Genomic DNA, 14686 nt, shown 5'->3' on the forward strand with positions numbered 1-14686 from the left:
TTAAAATATCTAATAAATCCACAAACTAAGTGTAATAGTTCAGGTCACAGTTATACTTCTGACTATACTACTATCCAACACTAAGCCGAGTTTCCCTGTTCACTGTGAAATAGCAGTACAGGCAGAATTAAAGCGATAGTCATGTGCAGTGATTTGTCCATGCAGAGCAGCAAACAAACAGAGACGTAAAGCTCGTCTCATCTTAGTGGTAATAACAGCGGCGCAAGATTCATTTGATGGAAGAAGATGCAGAATTATTACCAATCAAAAGAATAAACAGCAACGGACAAAGCAAAATAACAACACGCTATCACCATCAATGGCAGCGAAAGTAAAGAGCAAACCCGCAAATTAAATCAATTTTGAAATATCTGCAATTTATGCAGCCAAGCTTGCCACACTGCCTGACGTCCACTCACTTGCAGCTGCAGTGACAGCCAATGTACAAGTCTCCCCATACAACCTTTGTCCTGTATAAGTACTGCAGTGCTTCCACCTGACACAGATGGTTCACCTGCACGACTGACCAACAGGGCTGCATCAGTCGACGCTTTTTTTTCTCATCACTTGGTAAAGTAAGAGAAGCACTTCTGATGCCTCCATTGAAACATCCCCCCAAGGCACCTTGCACAAGAGCAAAGCTAAATAGAACTCAGCCATTATTGTGACATGTTACTGATTACACTTGTACATTTCCTGCTATATGTTGAAAAGTATCTATGGAGTTTGGAACATCCCCAAACAAGTCAAATCCACTATTGCTGCAATGAACAAGGAGACCTGCAATTTCTTCTCTCAGTATTCCCAAGTTATTATTTGGGTGCCTTGTTGTCTTTTTTTCTTCTTTTTTCATGTGAGCGCACCTGGCAGATACTGAATACATTATTTTGCCAACAAGACGTGGATCCACCATGGATCTTTGGCAGCTCACAAATGATGACGTACCCGGCTGCCATTGGAAAGAAAGAGGCTTTAAATTCACTGAAAACAATGACACCACAAGCTAAAGTTGGTGTGTTACATATATATAAAAAAAAGCCACAAAATCAGCTGAGCTGTTTGGCACATGAAGAGTAATGATATGTCGGTAGGTATATGCATGATTTCTCTAACATTTCGTAAGAAAATAGAAATGATAAAACCTGAAGTCTTAAACATAAGTCCATTCTGTCGGTATGAATGAAAGCCATCGTTCAGCGTCTTCACTTGTAAGCCAAAATAATCTACTGTATTACACTGGAAAAGACAGATAAAGAAAAAGAAGGTGCCAGTTCTGTGGGGTCCCACATATGTGCTTTGCATTGTTACAGTCTTCTGAGGTTCTTTCTGTACTTTACAGCCTTTTGAGGTCAAAGCGTCACAGCAGTTTGAAGAGTAAGAGTTGATGTGCTTCAGTCTGATGATCCGATGATCTGATGAACGTCTCAGAAGAGTCAGATTCCCCTTTTTGGTCAGGAAGTGGAGTGCATGTGTGTGTGTGCATGTGTGTGTGTCAGTCAAAAAGGGTCAAAAACAGGTGACACACATCTATCCTCTGCTCTGATTGGCTATTAGCAGGTTTCTCCCAGAATCCTGTGCAGGTCCTCAGACAGAACACGCCCTTCTTCACCACGGCTTATGTTCCTCACCATCCTGCGATTACACATACACACACATACACACAGACGCATAAAAAGCATTGATTTTAACACAAGTGCAGTATTTTCATCTTCAGGATTGTTTTGCATCTTAAATGTTCTGTAAATCTGAAAAAGGTAGTGGATTTTTTTTTTACCACATTCCTGACAATTCCTCATGAAGAAGCTGGATGACATCACCACAATTAAAGATGATGTCATCAGCGCTGGCCATGCTGCTTTCTACCATGACCCTGTACCTGCCCGCCACCTGGAACAGAAAAAAGACAATGCAAAAAGGTGTATTTTGACACTCTCCCACACACAGTGCTAAAGTCCAGGGAAAGATCTGGTCCTAATATGAGCCTGCCAAGTAAGAAGAGCAAGATTGTAGAGGAGGAAGGAGTGTGATGGACATTGACCATTCGCTCTCACCCTGGAGGTAGTTTGGATTAGTTTCTGTCTGCATTTGCCCTCCAAGCTGTCAGTCATCAGGTTGATGACTGAAGACAAGTCAAGCTCACCGAGGTTCAAGGCAGGACCTGTATGCTCAGTGTCAGCACTGACTGGCTCATGTTGTGGTCTGTTATTAGCTGCTATATGTCTCAAGGTGCCCGACATATCAACAAATCATTTCTCCTGCCTCCCAACTGTGCCATGGCAGAAACAAAATCTCACCAGGGGGGCAGGCTGATCCTCCTCGTCTGAGTCTGATATGTTGGAGAAGTCTGTGGCTGCACCCCAGTCCTCCAGGCCATCACAGATCGCCACTGAGTGGGCAGGGACAGGCCAAGCTGTATGCAACAGGACAGCTGAGACAAGAAAAAACTGCAGCACATTTTAATAAACTGATACCTCATGATCTGTGTGCATCCACTGTGAAAAAATGAAATTATCATCAGCTCATCCAGAGTTCTTGTGAAAATCGTTAAATCTGTTTATTCCAAACAAATTACAGTTTTTGCTTCAGGAAATGTAAAGATATTATCATGAAACTCTTCTGAAACTCTCAGACCTCATCTATCACATGCCATCAAAAGATTAAACGATTCTTTGTGTGGATTTTAGCATTTGTCTACATATATTTATTACATGTTTTACTTTTATGTTTTTTAAGTATCTTGTGTATCTATGTTTCTGTAGTTGCAGGACAAATTTCCTAGAGCTAGAACAATTTAAATCTTAAAGTAAAATTGAGGCTGAAGTGAGGAAAAAAATTGCGGAGTGAATCTGTATGTTGGTGACTCACTGCGGCGAGGCGAGTGAACCACGGGGTCTGAGTGGGCGGGGCTAGTGTGTGTTGACTCCTCCCCTCCGAGCCTGTGGGAGTGGCTTGTTGCCGAGGAGCTGTGAGGAACAGGCAGACACGCTGAGCAGCCTCCCACCGACGCTCCGCCCCATGAAACACACATCTCTGATGCACTAAAGCGCATCACCAAGGGAACAAGACACGACCGCAACAAACAACAAACAACAAACAACAACAACATCCACGGGGTCACCAAACAAACTCATCCACATTCTGTAAAATTAATACCGCATTCCATTAATTTCACAATCACATATATTTCAGCGCCTGATTTCAAAAGATGTTTGAGCTCGTAACACAAATATTAATTAAATCAGACATTGCTGCAATATATGGAAATATTACTTTGTACTGAGTAATCTGCACACATAACCAGGCCTTTACCAAACAGCATTTGCAAATAAGCCACAGTGTGGTTTAATCTGCTTCAAGTGGCGGATGGGTAGAGTGTGTTTTCTAAAATCTAATGCAGACAAAGAAAAATAAGACAACGACTAGAAAATATCTGCAAGTCGCTTTGTCTGAATACTAAAGCCTACGCATCTGTTAAATAAAGTCGAAACACTTAGATTACTTACAAATGCTCTGTAACCTGTACCTGTGTCATGTACACAGATCATTCAAAAAGTGGCAAACATTCACATTTCATCTGTTAGTAAGATGAAGCATCAAAACGATAAAAAACACAAAAATTTTATATCGTGATTATTAGAAATTTTGACAACTGAACTGAGAGTTAATGTGTCTACTTAAAGGAAAAGGCGACATGCTTTTAACCTATCAACAAAAAGACCAAAATCAACAAAGTGCTTGTTCATATATCATTTCTTTCTGACTTTGTTTGCGCACTGGTCCATATGAAGATGTGAGTCTTTAAAAATGGGTCACAAAAATGCAGTTTGATAATTTAAAATCTCAAACAACAGTTTAGGGGACTGTTTTCAGCCGTGGACTGACACACAATTGGTGCACAAGTATTAACTGGTGGTGAACAGTGTATTTGGGAGTGATGAAATCTTTTGTAGTCTTTGGACAATGGAGATGTAAGAAACAGAAGAATAAAACATATCAAGCTACATAACCATTGTTAATAGTATCAATTGATTGTTGGTTTTGATCTTATCAAAACAGAAACACATAGAATATTGCCAGCCTGATTTTTTAAGTTCTAAAAAAAGTCAAAAAGTCAAAAACATTATTATCGTGAAGCTCAGAGGATGCAGCCATTCATCACATTTTTAACATGCACTCAGTAAACAGAACATTGCTGACATTGTCATGCATATCTCCTACAAAAAACTCCACTTGCACACACCAACACCCTGCAAAGTTCCATTTTTGGCACAATCCAGAGAACTCGTACTTTCTGCGATATCAGATCAGAATCAGATCAGAATTCCTTTATTAAGCCCTGGAGGGAAATTCTTGAGAAAGATCGGGAGCGTCTGTAACAGGCTGCACACGTATCGACGCATGCGCACTGCAATCGACGCATGCGCACTGCAACAACTATAAGATCTTGGTAAACCTCTAATGGTGTTCCAACAATTTTCACTGGCTTACTCTGCCAGTTATCTCCTGAGAAACATCTAACATGTACGCTCAGTGCACCTATTGGCCCATTTACTCACCCTGAGGTGTTTACATGCTTGCTTGACCCCAGGATCAATGCCATAACACACTTAGGGACTTCTGGACCAACCTGGCTGAAGATATTTGTGCAGTGGATCTGGTCAACAGCTCTTTAAACCTCCAAATTGGGGGCTGAATGTAGATAGCTGGCAGGTGGTGCAGAAGTTCGATGTTTACAGTCGAGTCACTGTACAGCTCTCACCGTGGTGCTGAAAGTCAGCAGTTTGGAGTTTCAGCACCATGGAAAGAATTAAAGCCAGCTGCTGGACTTGGTAATGTGGTCCTGAATACCAGTTCTCAGGGACCAAGATGATAATACATCACATATACACATACAAACTCATTCAATAACTTCAACAGCCTGCGTACAGATAAAGATGATGCTTTGCTCGAAAAAAATAACAAGATAGGAGAGTATGTGGGTGGGTCAGATTGGAGGGAAACTTGATCATCATTTCAGAAACTGACTTTCCATCATAAGTTTAAATCAGTTTCTGAACTGAGACTGGATTAAAAGTGAGCTGAACCACAGTGGGCCATAAGCTCACACTGATGACGGGGATGCATGCAGAGACACTCACCTGTCAGAGAGGGGGTTGTCTGAAAGTGGAAGAGAGGGAGCCTCATCTGAAGAAGGGACAAGAGACACAAGTTGTCAAATCATCCACATAACAAACTGGATTCATTACACATCATCTTTACATAAACAAATCAAACCTGAACCCAGGTTAAACTGAACAAAACCAGGTATTTGAAAGAAATATCTAAACACAGAGGCAGCAAATAAATTATCGCAGCAATAGAAACCTTGACGCATCTTCAGCTGGTTGGTGAGAATTTTTCGAATCTCCGTCAGCCAGGCAACTTTGACCTCAAGTGTGGGCGCCTGGACAAGAGAAGCACACACAAAGCACAGCAACACACCATAACACAAGAGAGCTGTGTGACGTAGAGACACTGTGCTGTAAAGTAGGAGCACAGAAAACAGGAGGAAAAAAGATCGAATACCTGAACGATGTACACCACTTCTCTGCCGCTGTACCAGATTTCAAATTTCCTCACATCTCCTTTCACGTTTTCTGTGATTCCCACTGCACTCATCTACAGAAAGAGATCACATTTCAATATAACCTGTCGTCCTTACTGAATCTACTACTAGGTTATTTTTATTAGTAACCAAGGAACAATAATATGCAGTATAATTCAACAGAGCTTCGTTGTGACAGGATTTATTCTAGCAGTTTAGTCTGCTGAATTGGATTACACTGAAGGTGGCCAATAGAGTGAGTGTTTGATATATTGTTACTCTGAGGCAGGACTTGAAGCTGTAGAAGGGCGTCCTGTCGTGAGAGTCCTCGTCTCTGCGCTTGCAGAAGAGCAGGGCGTGTTCGTAGAGGAAGAGATGTCTCTGCATGGGTTTGAACCTGGCCAGCTCTTTCATCCGCACCGCTGCCCTCTTATGGCTGATCCACACGCTGAAGCCCCCCTGCAGCACCACCCGGCCCAGCTGGCTGAGGTCACCCTGGGACAGAGAGGACGATAACAAAGACACATGTGAACAAACACATCACATGAACTAACTCTGTCGACATGAAAAGAAATCTATGTGTGGTTGACTCTCTTTCGAAAAGAAGCACGCAGAACAACAGAAATTTGCAATGCGATTCATGGCTATACTTCAGTGTAAGAAGGATCACACAGTTACAGTTCATGTAGCCAAACAAATCTGCACAAACCAAATCAAGTAAAACATTTTAATATCAAATAATATTTGAACTTATCCAGGTAGTAAATATATTGTGGATAAAAGTAGAAATAATATTTTTTCATCATTTTTTATTTTATGGACATATCAAATCAAAAGATTAAAAACATCCTGCATTGTAGTCAGAGCAGACAAAGTGACGAAAGCGTCGGATGGACCGTTTTACATTACAGCCTAAATTAGCGACACGATGGTCCACTCTGTCGTCTTTACTGATATGCCTGCTTGGTACCTGATATCCAGTGATGGCTATCTGATGCATGGAGTCGTTGACAGACTTCAGAAGCTCCAGCATGGAGTCCAGGGCCTCCTGGAGTTCACAGCGGTATCTCTCCTCGGTACAGTGTTTCAACAGCTCCTGAACACACAGATACAGATCAGAGTTCTTTCAGTTTATCACATCAAGTCTAACTTGATTTTAGCCCACGTGTACGTCTGTGTGCACAAATCAGTTTAGTCTGGATAACAATTTCAGCCTGTGTCTGCTTTGCTTTTCATTTTTTCACCAAAGACAGCAAAACTTTGGTAAAGTTACTGTAAAAATAACCCTTTTCCTAACAGAAAAAAAATCTTTTCGACAGGCATGTTGCATCTATACAAGACTCTCCATCACTGACTGGCTCAGATGTACAGAACCTTGAGAAGCAGCTGGTACTTGGTGAGGCGTTGGACCGGTTTCAGGAGATAAGAGTCCAGACCCAGCTTGTGGTCCAGCTTCTTCTGGCACTCCTGGAGAAAAAGAGGGAGATCCATCATAGACAGAGTCAGAAAAACATGATTCCGTTCTGAAAATGAGAAAAACAAACAGCTTTATAAGCAAATATCTCCTATCAACTCTAATCCAAATGACTTTCACACCATCGAATGAGACAAGACAAAATATGTGAATACCTGAAAGAAGGGCGAATCAGAGCACTGTCTCCATAGCAACTCAGAGCGAGGTTTGTTTTGGCAGTAACGCTCATACACCTGGAACTTCTCTTTCTGCTCAATCACACACACACACACACACACACGCACAAATGTACGCTTAAAAATGTTCTGTCACATCACTTCACATGAAATTCTGGTGTTTCTTGTCATGTTTCCTCACCCGCTGCAGGAAACAAGCCCCCACCCTCTCTGGGGTCTCCAGGCAACCCTGCAGATCTTGGAGGAAGATCCTGGTGAGGAAAATGAACGGAAGTTGGATTGGCGTGCAAAGAGGGTGAGACAAGGACAACTCTGTGCCAGTGTGTTGGCTCGGTGTGTGTGTGCGTGTGTGTACATGTGTGTTCGTGTGTCTTGCCTGCTGTGGAACTGGTAGATCTCTGGCATGTTGCCAAACAGAACGTCTTTCTGGCTGCGTAGAGCTGAAGGAAGAAGATTAGACATGGACGGGTCCTCCATTTCTGCTCTGTAGCCCTGATAAGTGGGGAAGAGAGGAGAGGAGAGAAAGGAAGAGTAAGGAGAAGAAGAAAGGTCAGAGAAGAAAGGGGAGGAGTGAGGAGAGGAGAGCACATAAAGAGCAAATAGGAGAGGAAAACCTGATAGACAGAAAAAAGGAAATAAGTAATAGCTTTAAATAATATCTTTTGCTGCACTTCTCCTTCTGCTAACAGCCTCCACTGTTCTGCCACATAAACTAACAAAAGCAAAATGCCATCGAAACAATCTAAAGTAAACTCACCAGAAGCACAGACAGCAGCTCATCCACATAGACCCTCTCTGTAGCGATGAGTTCCTTTATAATGTGGCTAAATGGAGAGCGAATGAGAGTAAAAAAGATTTTAAAAAATTAATGCAATGCCAAACAAAAGACCTGATGTCAATGTGCGCACTATGACCTTGACCCCACATGCACATACAGCTGAAGGCTAATAGCAGCTTTAGGTCAAGGATGATGTGTGACAAGTCAAAGGTGACGCACCGTGTGACCTGCTCTGGATTGTCTTCTGCCTCTGACTCTGTGTCCGTGGTGGGGCCATACAGGGAACTTCGGTTGCCTTGGAAATCATGCATTACCTCAATCTGACAAAAACAAATATAACACATGTATGGAGCCTTGGACAAATTTGTTCTGGCAAGGTTCTGACATATTTCAATCACTGTGATGGCCAAAGTCAGAAGGACTCATCCTCTGGCAAACATGACCGTCTCTGCAAAATGTCATGGCAATTCATTCATGGACTGACCACCACTGCTTTCCATATAGCCACTAAGCGCACACCTTGGGTTGGCAGTTGTTCCTCCTTGTGGCTCTCTTGCCAGGAAGCAGGTCGAAGGAGAACTTGGAGTTCAGCACATTAAAGTCAACACCTGTGGAGCGAATCGCACAAACACACAAATTCGACTGGTGATGACAGAACACAGACGAATTACACAACACAGCGAAAGAAACACTGAGCCAAAAGTCAAACGCCATGAGAAGGGAGAGCAGGAAACGAGACTCGTGGAAGCAGGGCTTAGATAGAGAATGAAGCACGCGGATTTATTCTGCACCCAGTGTCACAATCTTCTGTAAAATTCTGCAAAACTGCACAGAAATCTGATTTATTTTCTCGAGAAAAGAAAAGAAAAGAGGATCAGTGTGAAGAATAGAGGCCGTCAGAGGGGGAGGTCGTACCGTGTTTGGGTGAGAAGAGGGGTGACTTGCAGCGCTGTGAGGTCTGGTCGGGTTCGGGTCTGGGGGCCACCAGCTGAACTGGTCTGACCTGTACATCTGCCAACTTCCTCAGACACTGCTCTCTGTTTCTGATCATGGACTGCATCGAGTTAAGCTTCTCTGTTACCATCAAGATTTGGGACTAGATAGAAAGAAGAGAAAACTGAAGGTAAGCTGTGGGTCATTTGTGCATTTGCAGTCAGTAGCTGTAGCTTACCTGCAGCTGTGGGGTGAGTATGGCTTCAAACTCCAGGCTCAGAGTGTCCTGGGTGTTTTTCAGTGCAGACGGCACCCTCTCCTGGTGACAGCTCAGGCACTGCAGTGCCTCCTGAGCTCCCTCTCTGGTTTGGAATCTGTCCACCATTTGACTAGCCAGAAGATAAGCACCCTCATCACACCACCGAAGGGCCTGCACACACACAAACATAGGACTCATCACATACAAAAATCACATGCTTTAAAGACATCTTATACAGATATAAAAAAAGCATTTTTTGAGAACATTTATCTTTTGTCCTTTTAAATTTATGCACCTCTTGTGTCCCATGTGACACTCAAACAAAACAAAAATCCAAGATTTCTATGACGCAGAACAGACAGATGCAGTTTGGTGGCACTGCATACCTGCATTTGTGAGAATTAACACTGAAATATGAAAACAAACATGTAACTTACACTACTTGCAGTTTGTGCTGAAACTTGCATGAAAAATACAGAGCAGTGTAACAAAATATACTATGATATACTATGATATGACCACTAAGATTTACTGATTTTTTTCCATAGTTTTACACTGCAATGTGCAGGTGTATGTGTGTCAACATTTTTACCCCTTCCAGACGGAGCAGCAGGTCTCGTGCTCGTGTGAGCGAGGCCCGCTTTGTGCGCATGGCAGTGGTGATGACATCACAGTGATGTCGCAGCTCATTGCAGCGTTGGACGATGAGTGCCAGGGCGTAGTGGTGGTTGGCAGCCAACTGGTGACCATGCAGGATGACCACCTGGGCACGAGCCATCTCGTCCTGATGTACAAACACGGTTCCAAAACCAGTTGGACACCATAGCAATGACAGAAGGTGTGATAATAACACATATTGTATTATATAAATAACATTTCTAACCGCCCCTAAAGTGTTTTTCAGTAAAAAGTCATCAACAAATCAGTGCCAAGAAACACAGAAAGAGGTGAGGGAAGAGAAGACACACCTTGCCAGACTGTTTCCCCCCTCATGGCCTTAGTTCACATTTTGTTCCTACATGTATGTATAAGTACATGCTGTACGGGTACACCATCAGTGCTAAAAAATACACTGTAGAATGGGAACAGTTGTGCTGCATGTTAGGGGCTGTATTCTAAAGGGTTATGTGAGCGATATACAATGATATCATAATATACTGATGTTTAAAATTCTCTAACGTGATCTTCTTCAGACTCATACGTCATGTTTTTAATGCTTGTTTTTCTGCTTGGTCGCTTCCTTCAAAACACATTTCAAACCGCAGTTGTGTGCATATGGTGTTCCTCTGTTTGTCACCTGAGCACGTGTGTCCAGCTTCTCCAGGTCTCTCAGAAGCTGTTCTGTCTGAACCACTGTAGCTCCCACATAGGCGATTTCCTTCTCCTGGTCCGTGAGCTTCTTCAGCACCTCGTCCATCTACACACATGCGCGCACACACACACACACACACACGCAAAACACTGATGCAGCCAACCAGCTCAGCTGTGGCTGAGCTGCTTGTACAACTTATGATAGTGATTGTGCATCTTCACTGACGTATTGTAAAAAATGCAACATGAGTTTACTAGCGGCACAGTGGCTATGGAGCTTGTGCAAAGTGGAGACATTCACAGGCTATTTAAGGTGTGCCAGAAGTCTGCAGTTCATTTCAAAGTTGAGAAAAAAGATTGCTATTTAGACTGCGGAAAGTGACTGCTACTAAATAGATCGTGATATGATTCTTTTGGCCACTCGCACAGCAGTGGAACACAACGCTAAGAGGGTAAGACAAAGATTGATACCAATGTTCACACCTGTTGGAAACTCATTTCATAGAGCAGCAGCTGGAGGTACTGCTGCAGCTTCAGGTGGTGTTTCTCAAAGAAGCCATCAAAAGCCTCCTCCATGTCCCGGAGCTGGGCCAGGAGCCTAAAACACACAAGGTGCACGGACGTTCACACAAGCTTCCTGGTAAAATAAAAGTTTAATAAGATCTTAGCGTCACACTGAGAATACACCTTCCTTCTCACAATAAAACTTAAACTTCCTGAAGGCTGTACCTCTGAACAGTGTCCATGTCTGCTCTTATGTCCCTCTCCTCCTCCACATCTCTCTTAGAGGCCTTGACAGTTTCCAGGTTCGACAGCAGCAGGCGTCCTTCTTTCAGCACATTTCGGATATCGTCCTGAAGTGACACAACAACCAACAAGAAAAGACTGCAGATAGAGAAAATGTAAATTTGAACACAACAACTGCCGGATGCACAGATGGATAGTGGTGAGGGGAAAGAGGGAAGAGCCAGCGGCAACCTTCATCTGTCGGTATCGGTGTGTGTGTGAGTGCAGCAGGAACTCGATGGCATTTGCCTCATCTGGGAGTTCGGTCTCAGACAGCTCTGATCCGAATCCCTGCAACACCTGGGCGATCTCTTTCACTGTCACTGCAAAGGTCTCAATGGCCTGCAGACGCATGCAGAAAAAACATAAAGAAATATGAACACAAATTGGTCTGGTTAATCATTTCACGAGATGGATGATACAATCATCCTGTCCAGTGCCGTCTGGTAAGTCTAACAGCATTCATCAGTGTTAAGTGAGTCTCATTTCTTGTGCTATATTAATTTCAGCCTCAAAGAACACTGGAAAGTGTGCAGCAGAGCTTTAACCTAACAGCAGGGGTCGTACCGTGCGGAGGACGATCCAGTCACTTTGGCAATACTCTACTTTTGCAGTGAAGTCCGACGTCAGGTGGTTTTCATCGATGTAGCGCAGCAGGTCACCGACCGAGCGCAGCATCACCACCTACAAACACAGAGCCGCAAGGCATCTATGGCAGTACTCTGATGTGCACTGAGAAATGAGTTGTTCCAGTAAAACAACATCCTGTTTCAGCAATGTATGGTGGTCGTGTTACATAAGAGAAGAAAATCTACTGCCCAACAGAATTTTTACAGTCTGTAAAGTCAGTTTTGAGCCCGCTCTCACCGGCATCTTTAACAGGAAGTCATCCTGGCTGAAGCGAAAGCCCAGGTCAGTGCTCGAAGACGGACTGGGAGTGTTGCTCAACAAGCCGGTGGGGCGGAGCACTAAGACCAAATGAAGATTGCCTGGAAATGAGGTCTGAAAGAGGAAGAAGTGTATTAATTTATTTGTCTACTCAGCTTCGCATTGTTATACTTAGATGAAAATGTGGACTTGAACAGTGGACAAAAGAAAAGAGGAAACGGTATTTAATAACGCATCAAGTCACAACTGCAGATCAATGTCAGACAGCAGTTTAAACCCACTGCTCTGACGACCGATCAGTCGTCAGTGAGGACCGCTGTTATGTGCCATGACTTGTGGATTTGTCTTCCACCACGTCCCTGGATTGAGGCAGAGCAGCACAGAGCGAGAGCAGTCAGTCAGAACTGTTGACAGCTGAATGTTGTTAGTTGTGCCATCCAGCAGAGCTCAAAACGGCATCAGCATCTCTCAGCGTCAATCCGGGAAGTCTCAGCAGGTGCTGCTGTCAGCTCGTCCGACTTATTCTGCTCTCCCGTCACTCTTCTTCATGATCAGCTGCTTCCACTCCTTTGCAAACACAGAGCTGTCGTTATTTCTGCAAACACTCGCTTTCTGACTTTTCGCTCCAGTATTTCTCCGTGGTTCTTCTCTGTTTCTGTTTACTTGTGTCTGTCCTTGTGCCTCTGGGTTGTTCATTTTTCAGAGAGCATTTTTAACAAGAAGGTGCAGCAGATAATAAAGAAAACCACTGTTGTGTTTACTCAAAACGCGAATCTGCGTCTGTCCTTTGAGCACAGTGGCACGAGGATTAAGATGAAGGGGTGATGTTTTATTGCTTCCAGCTCAGACAGGTGACGAGGACAAGACTGGTGACCACTGAAGTGCTCTGACAAATGTGGTGATTCTTCTTTGTCCTGCCTGACATCTTTTCCAGCTTTCCTTGTCTTTTCTCAGCTTTTCACCCCACACTTTCTCAGCAGTTTTTTTGCACAGATCCAATTGCACACTCAAAAGACTCCTTTCCATATAAACCTCTTCCACTCTTAATCAACTTACAAGGAAAGGTATAACATTTTTTTCCTCAGACATCATCAGAACTAGACCTTTAAGAAATTGTTGACTTGAGACGAAATTCACACAGCATCCATTCACCTTCAGATGCTTTTTTTATAATAAAACATGACCCTATCAGATAAATAATAATCCAAGCTGCCCTGATGAACCTGGATATTTACCCAAATAGCAGCCATGGTGGGTGTTGGATGGTTACACACTTCTTCTGCATTCCACTGCATTTATATTCGTGGGCATCAAGCATTTGACACATATTCCCAAATACTGTTACATAAAGCTGCACAAGCTGAAGACACTCCACAGTTACAGACTGCACCACAGCTGATACAACCTCGAACCTTGTTGTTCTGTACCAGCGGTTACAGTCCAAACACACACAGAGACGCGCGCACACACACACAAATCACGTTTGTCATTGGCCCGTCCTGATGCCCTGTACACACTCCTCCAACACTGAACTGCCATCCGAATCTGCTCTTAAATGAGATTTATTTTAGCTATATAGAGCAGTTTGCACTGGGCTGAGAGCACATCCCAACCTCTGTGTCGCAGTACTGAACTGTCTTAAGAACAGCTAGTCACTCTCTCTCTCTCTCTCTCTGCTGCAGTATCCTCACCGCCCCATTTGAAGCCTCCCACCTCCCGGCAGAGCTTACCGCGGCCCGGCGCAGACGGGGGAACCCCCACGACGGGTTGGACTCCGCCATGGCTTCCTGCACTTCCCTCTTGTCCCCCTGTTCTCCCCGGGCCCGGAAAGTCTGCAGCGGGACGTGGTATCGGGAGCGAGCAGCCGCAGCGATGGCACGGTAACCTACACTGCAGTGTCCGGGCGGGCCGAGCGGCGCGCTCAGTGCGCACCTCAGCAGACGCACGCCTGCTCAGGAGCAGGATGATGAGGGGTGTTTCACTCACCTGACGTCAAAGCCAAAACAAGTTGGCACGCTCCACGGCTGCGCTGCACAAATGATACATCTCATTATTTGTGAAAATTCAATTCTGAATAGTTATTTGATCATTTAGCGTCCTGTTACCAAGCAAGAATCTAGGAGGATATCATGAGGCTGTAAAATCTGTAAGTATGTTCCTGAACTTTGCCTTTTTTTAAGTAGGCTGCCAGAAAGCCTTTCAAGCCAGACAGAATAAAGAAGCTTCACTGTCAGCGAGGCAGGCGCTGGTAGGGAACAAAAAGGAAGTAAGAGTACTTGGTCACTTCCACTGCATCCACTAGATGGCGCTTTAAACTTGTAAGAGACTGTAAACCTCTCCTGGATCAACAGCAGGCATCATCCAATCAAACAGGCTGGAGGCCTGTGAGCAAAAACGTTGGGCTCCTGTCAGTAAGCCCCCGCTGTCTGTGCATTAATCTGTCACCTCGAAACTGCTATAAAGCAAAGACACATCAGGGTTTTGAGACTTTTTACTC

The 14686-nt window shown here is 43.9% G+C and overlaps 1 protein-coding gene across 1 annotated transcript; it reads right to left on the minus strand.

Moving 5' to 3' along the window:
• Positions 1-402: 402 nt before the first annotated feature.
• Positions 403-14368, minus strand: LOC124070673 (proto-oncogene DBL). The gene is made up of 26 exons (XM_046410782.1): positions 13920-14368; positions 12169-12303; positions 11869-11985; positions 11494-11643; positions 11245-11369; positions 10999-11113; positions 10502-10621; positions 9797-9988; positions 9184-9375; positions 8928-9108; positions 8532-8620; positions 8232-8332; positions 7992-8058; positions 7611-7726; positions 7416-7485; positions 7214-7306; positions 6959-7051; positions 6555-6680; positions 5864-6079; positions 5566-5658; positions 5365-5443; positions 5139-5184; positions 2866-3038; positions 2295-2410; positions 1775-1887; positions 403-1632 (listed from the first exon to the last, which is right to left on the minus strand). Exons 1-26 carry the CDS (start codon positions 13968-13970, stop codon positions 1551-1553), a joined length of 3051 nt encoding a protein of 1016 aa, XP_046266738.1. The 5' UTR covers positions 13971-14368; the 3' UTR covers positions 403-1550.
• Between the last annotated feature and the right edge of the window lie 318 nt (positions 14369-14686).

Source organism: Scatophagus argus, chromosome 14 (assembly GCF_020382885.2).
Source record: "Scatophagus argus isolate fScaArg1 chromosome 14, fScaArg1.pri, whole genome shotgun sequence".
Classification (NCBI taxonomy): Eukaryota; Metazoa; Chordata; class Actinopteri; family Scatophagidae; genus Scatophagus; species Scatophagus argus.

Coding starts and splice junctions, on each gene's coding strand:
- LOC124070673 (XM_046410782.1), bottom strand. CDS start 13,970: ATGGCGGAGTCCAACCCGTCGTGGGGGTTCCCCCGTCTGCGCCGGGCC. Junction 11,986..12,168: donor ACTTCCTGTTAAAGATGCCG/GTGAGAGCGGGC, acceptor CTGTGTTTGTAG/GTGGTGATGCTGCGCTCGGT. Junction 5,659..5,863: donor GCTTCAAGTCCTGCCTCAGA/GTAACAATATAT, acceptor CTCTTTCTGTAG/ATGAGTGCAGTGGGAATCAC.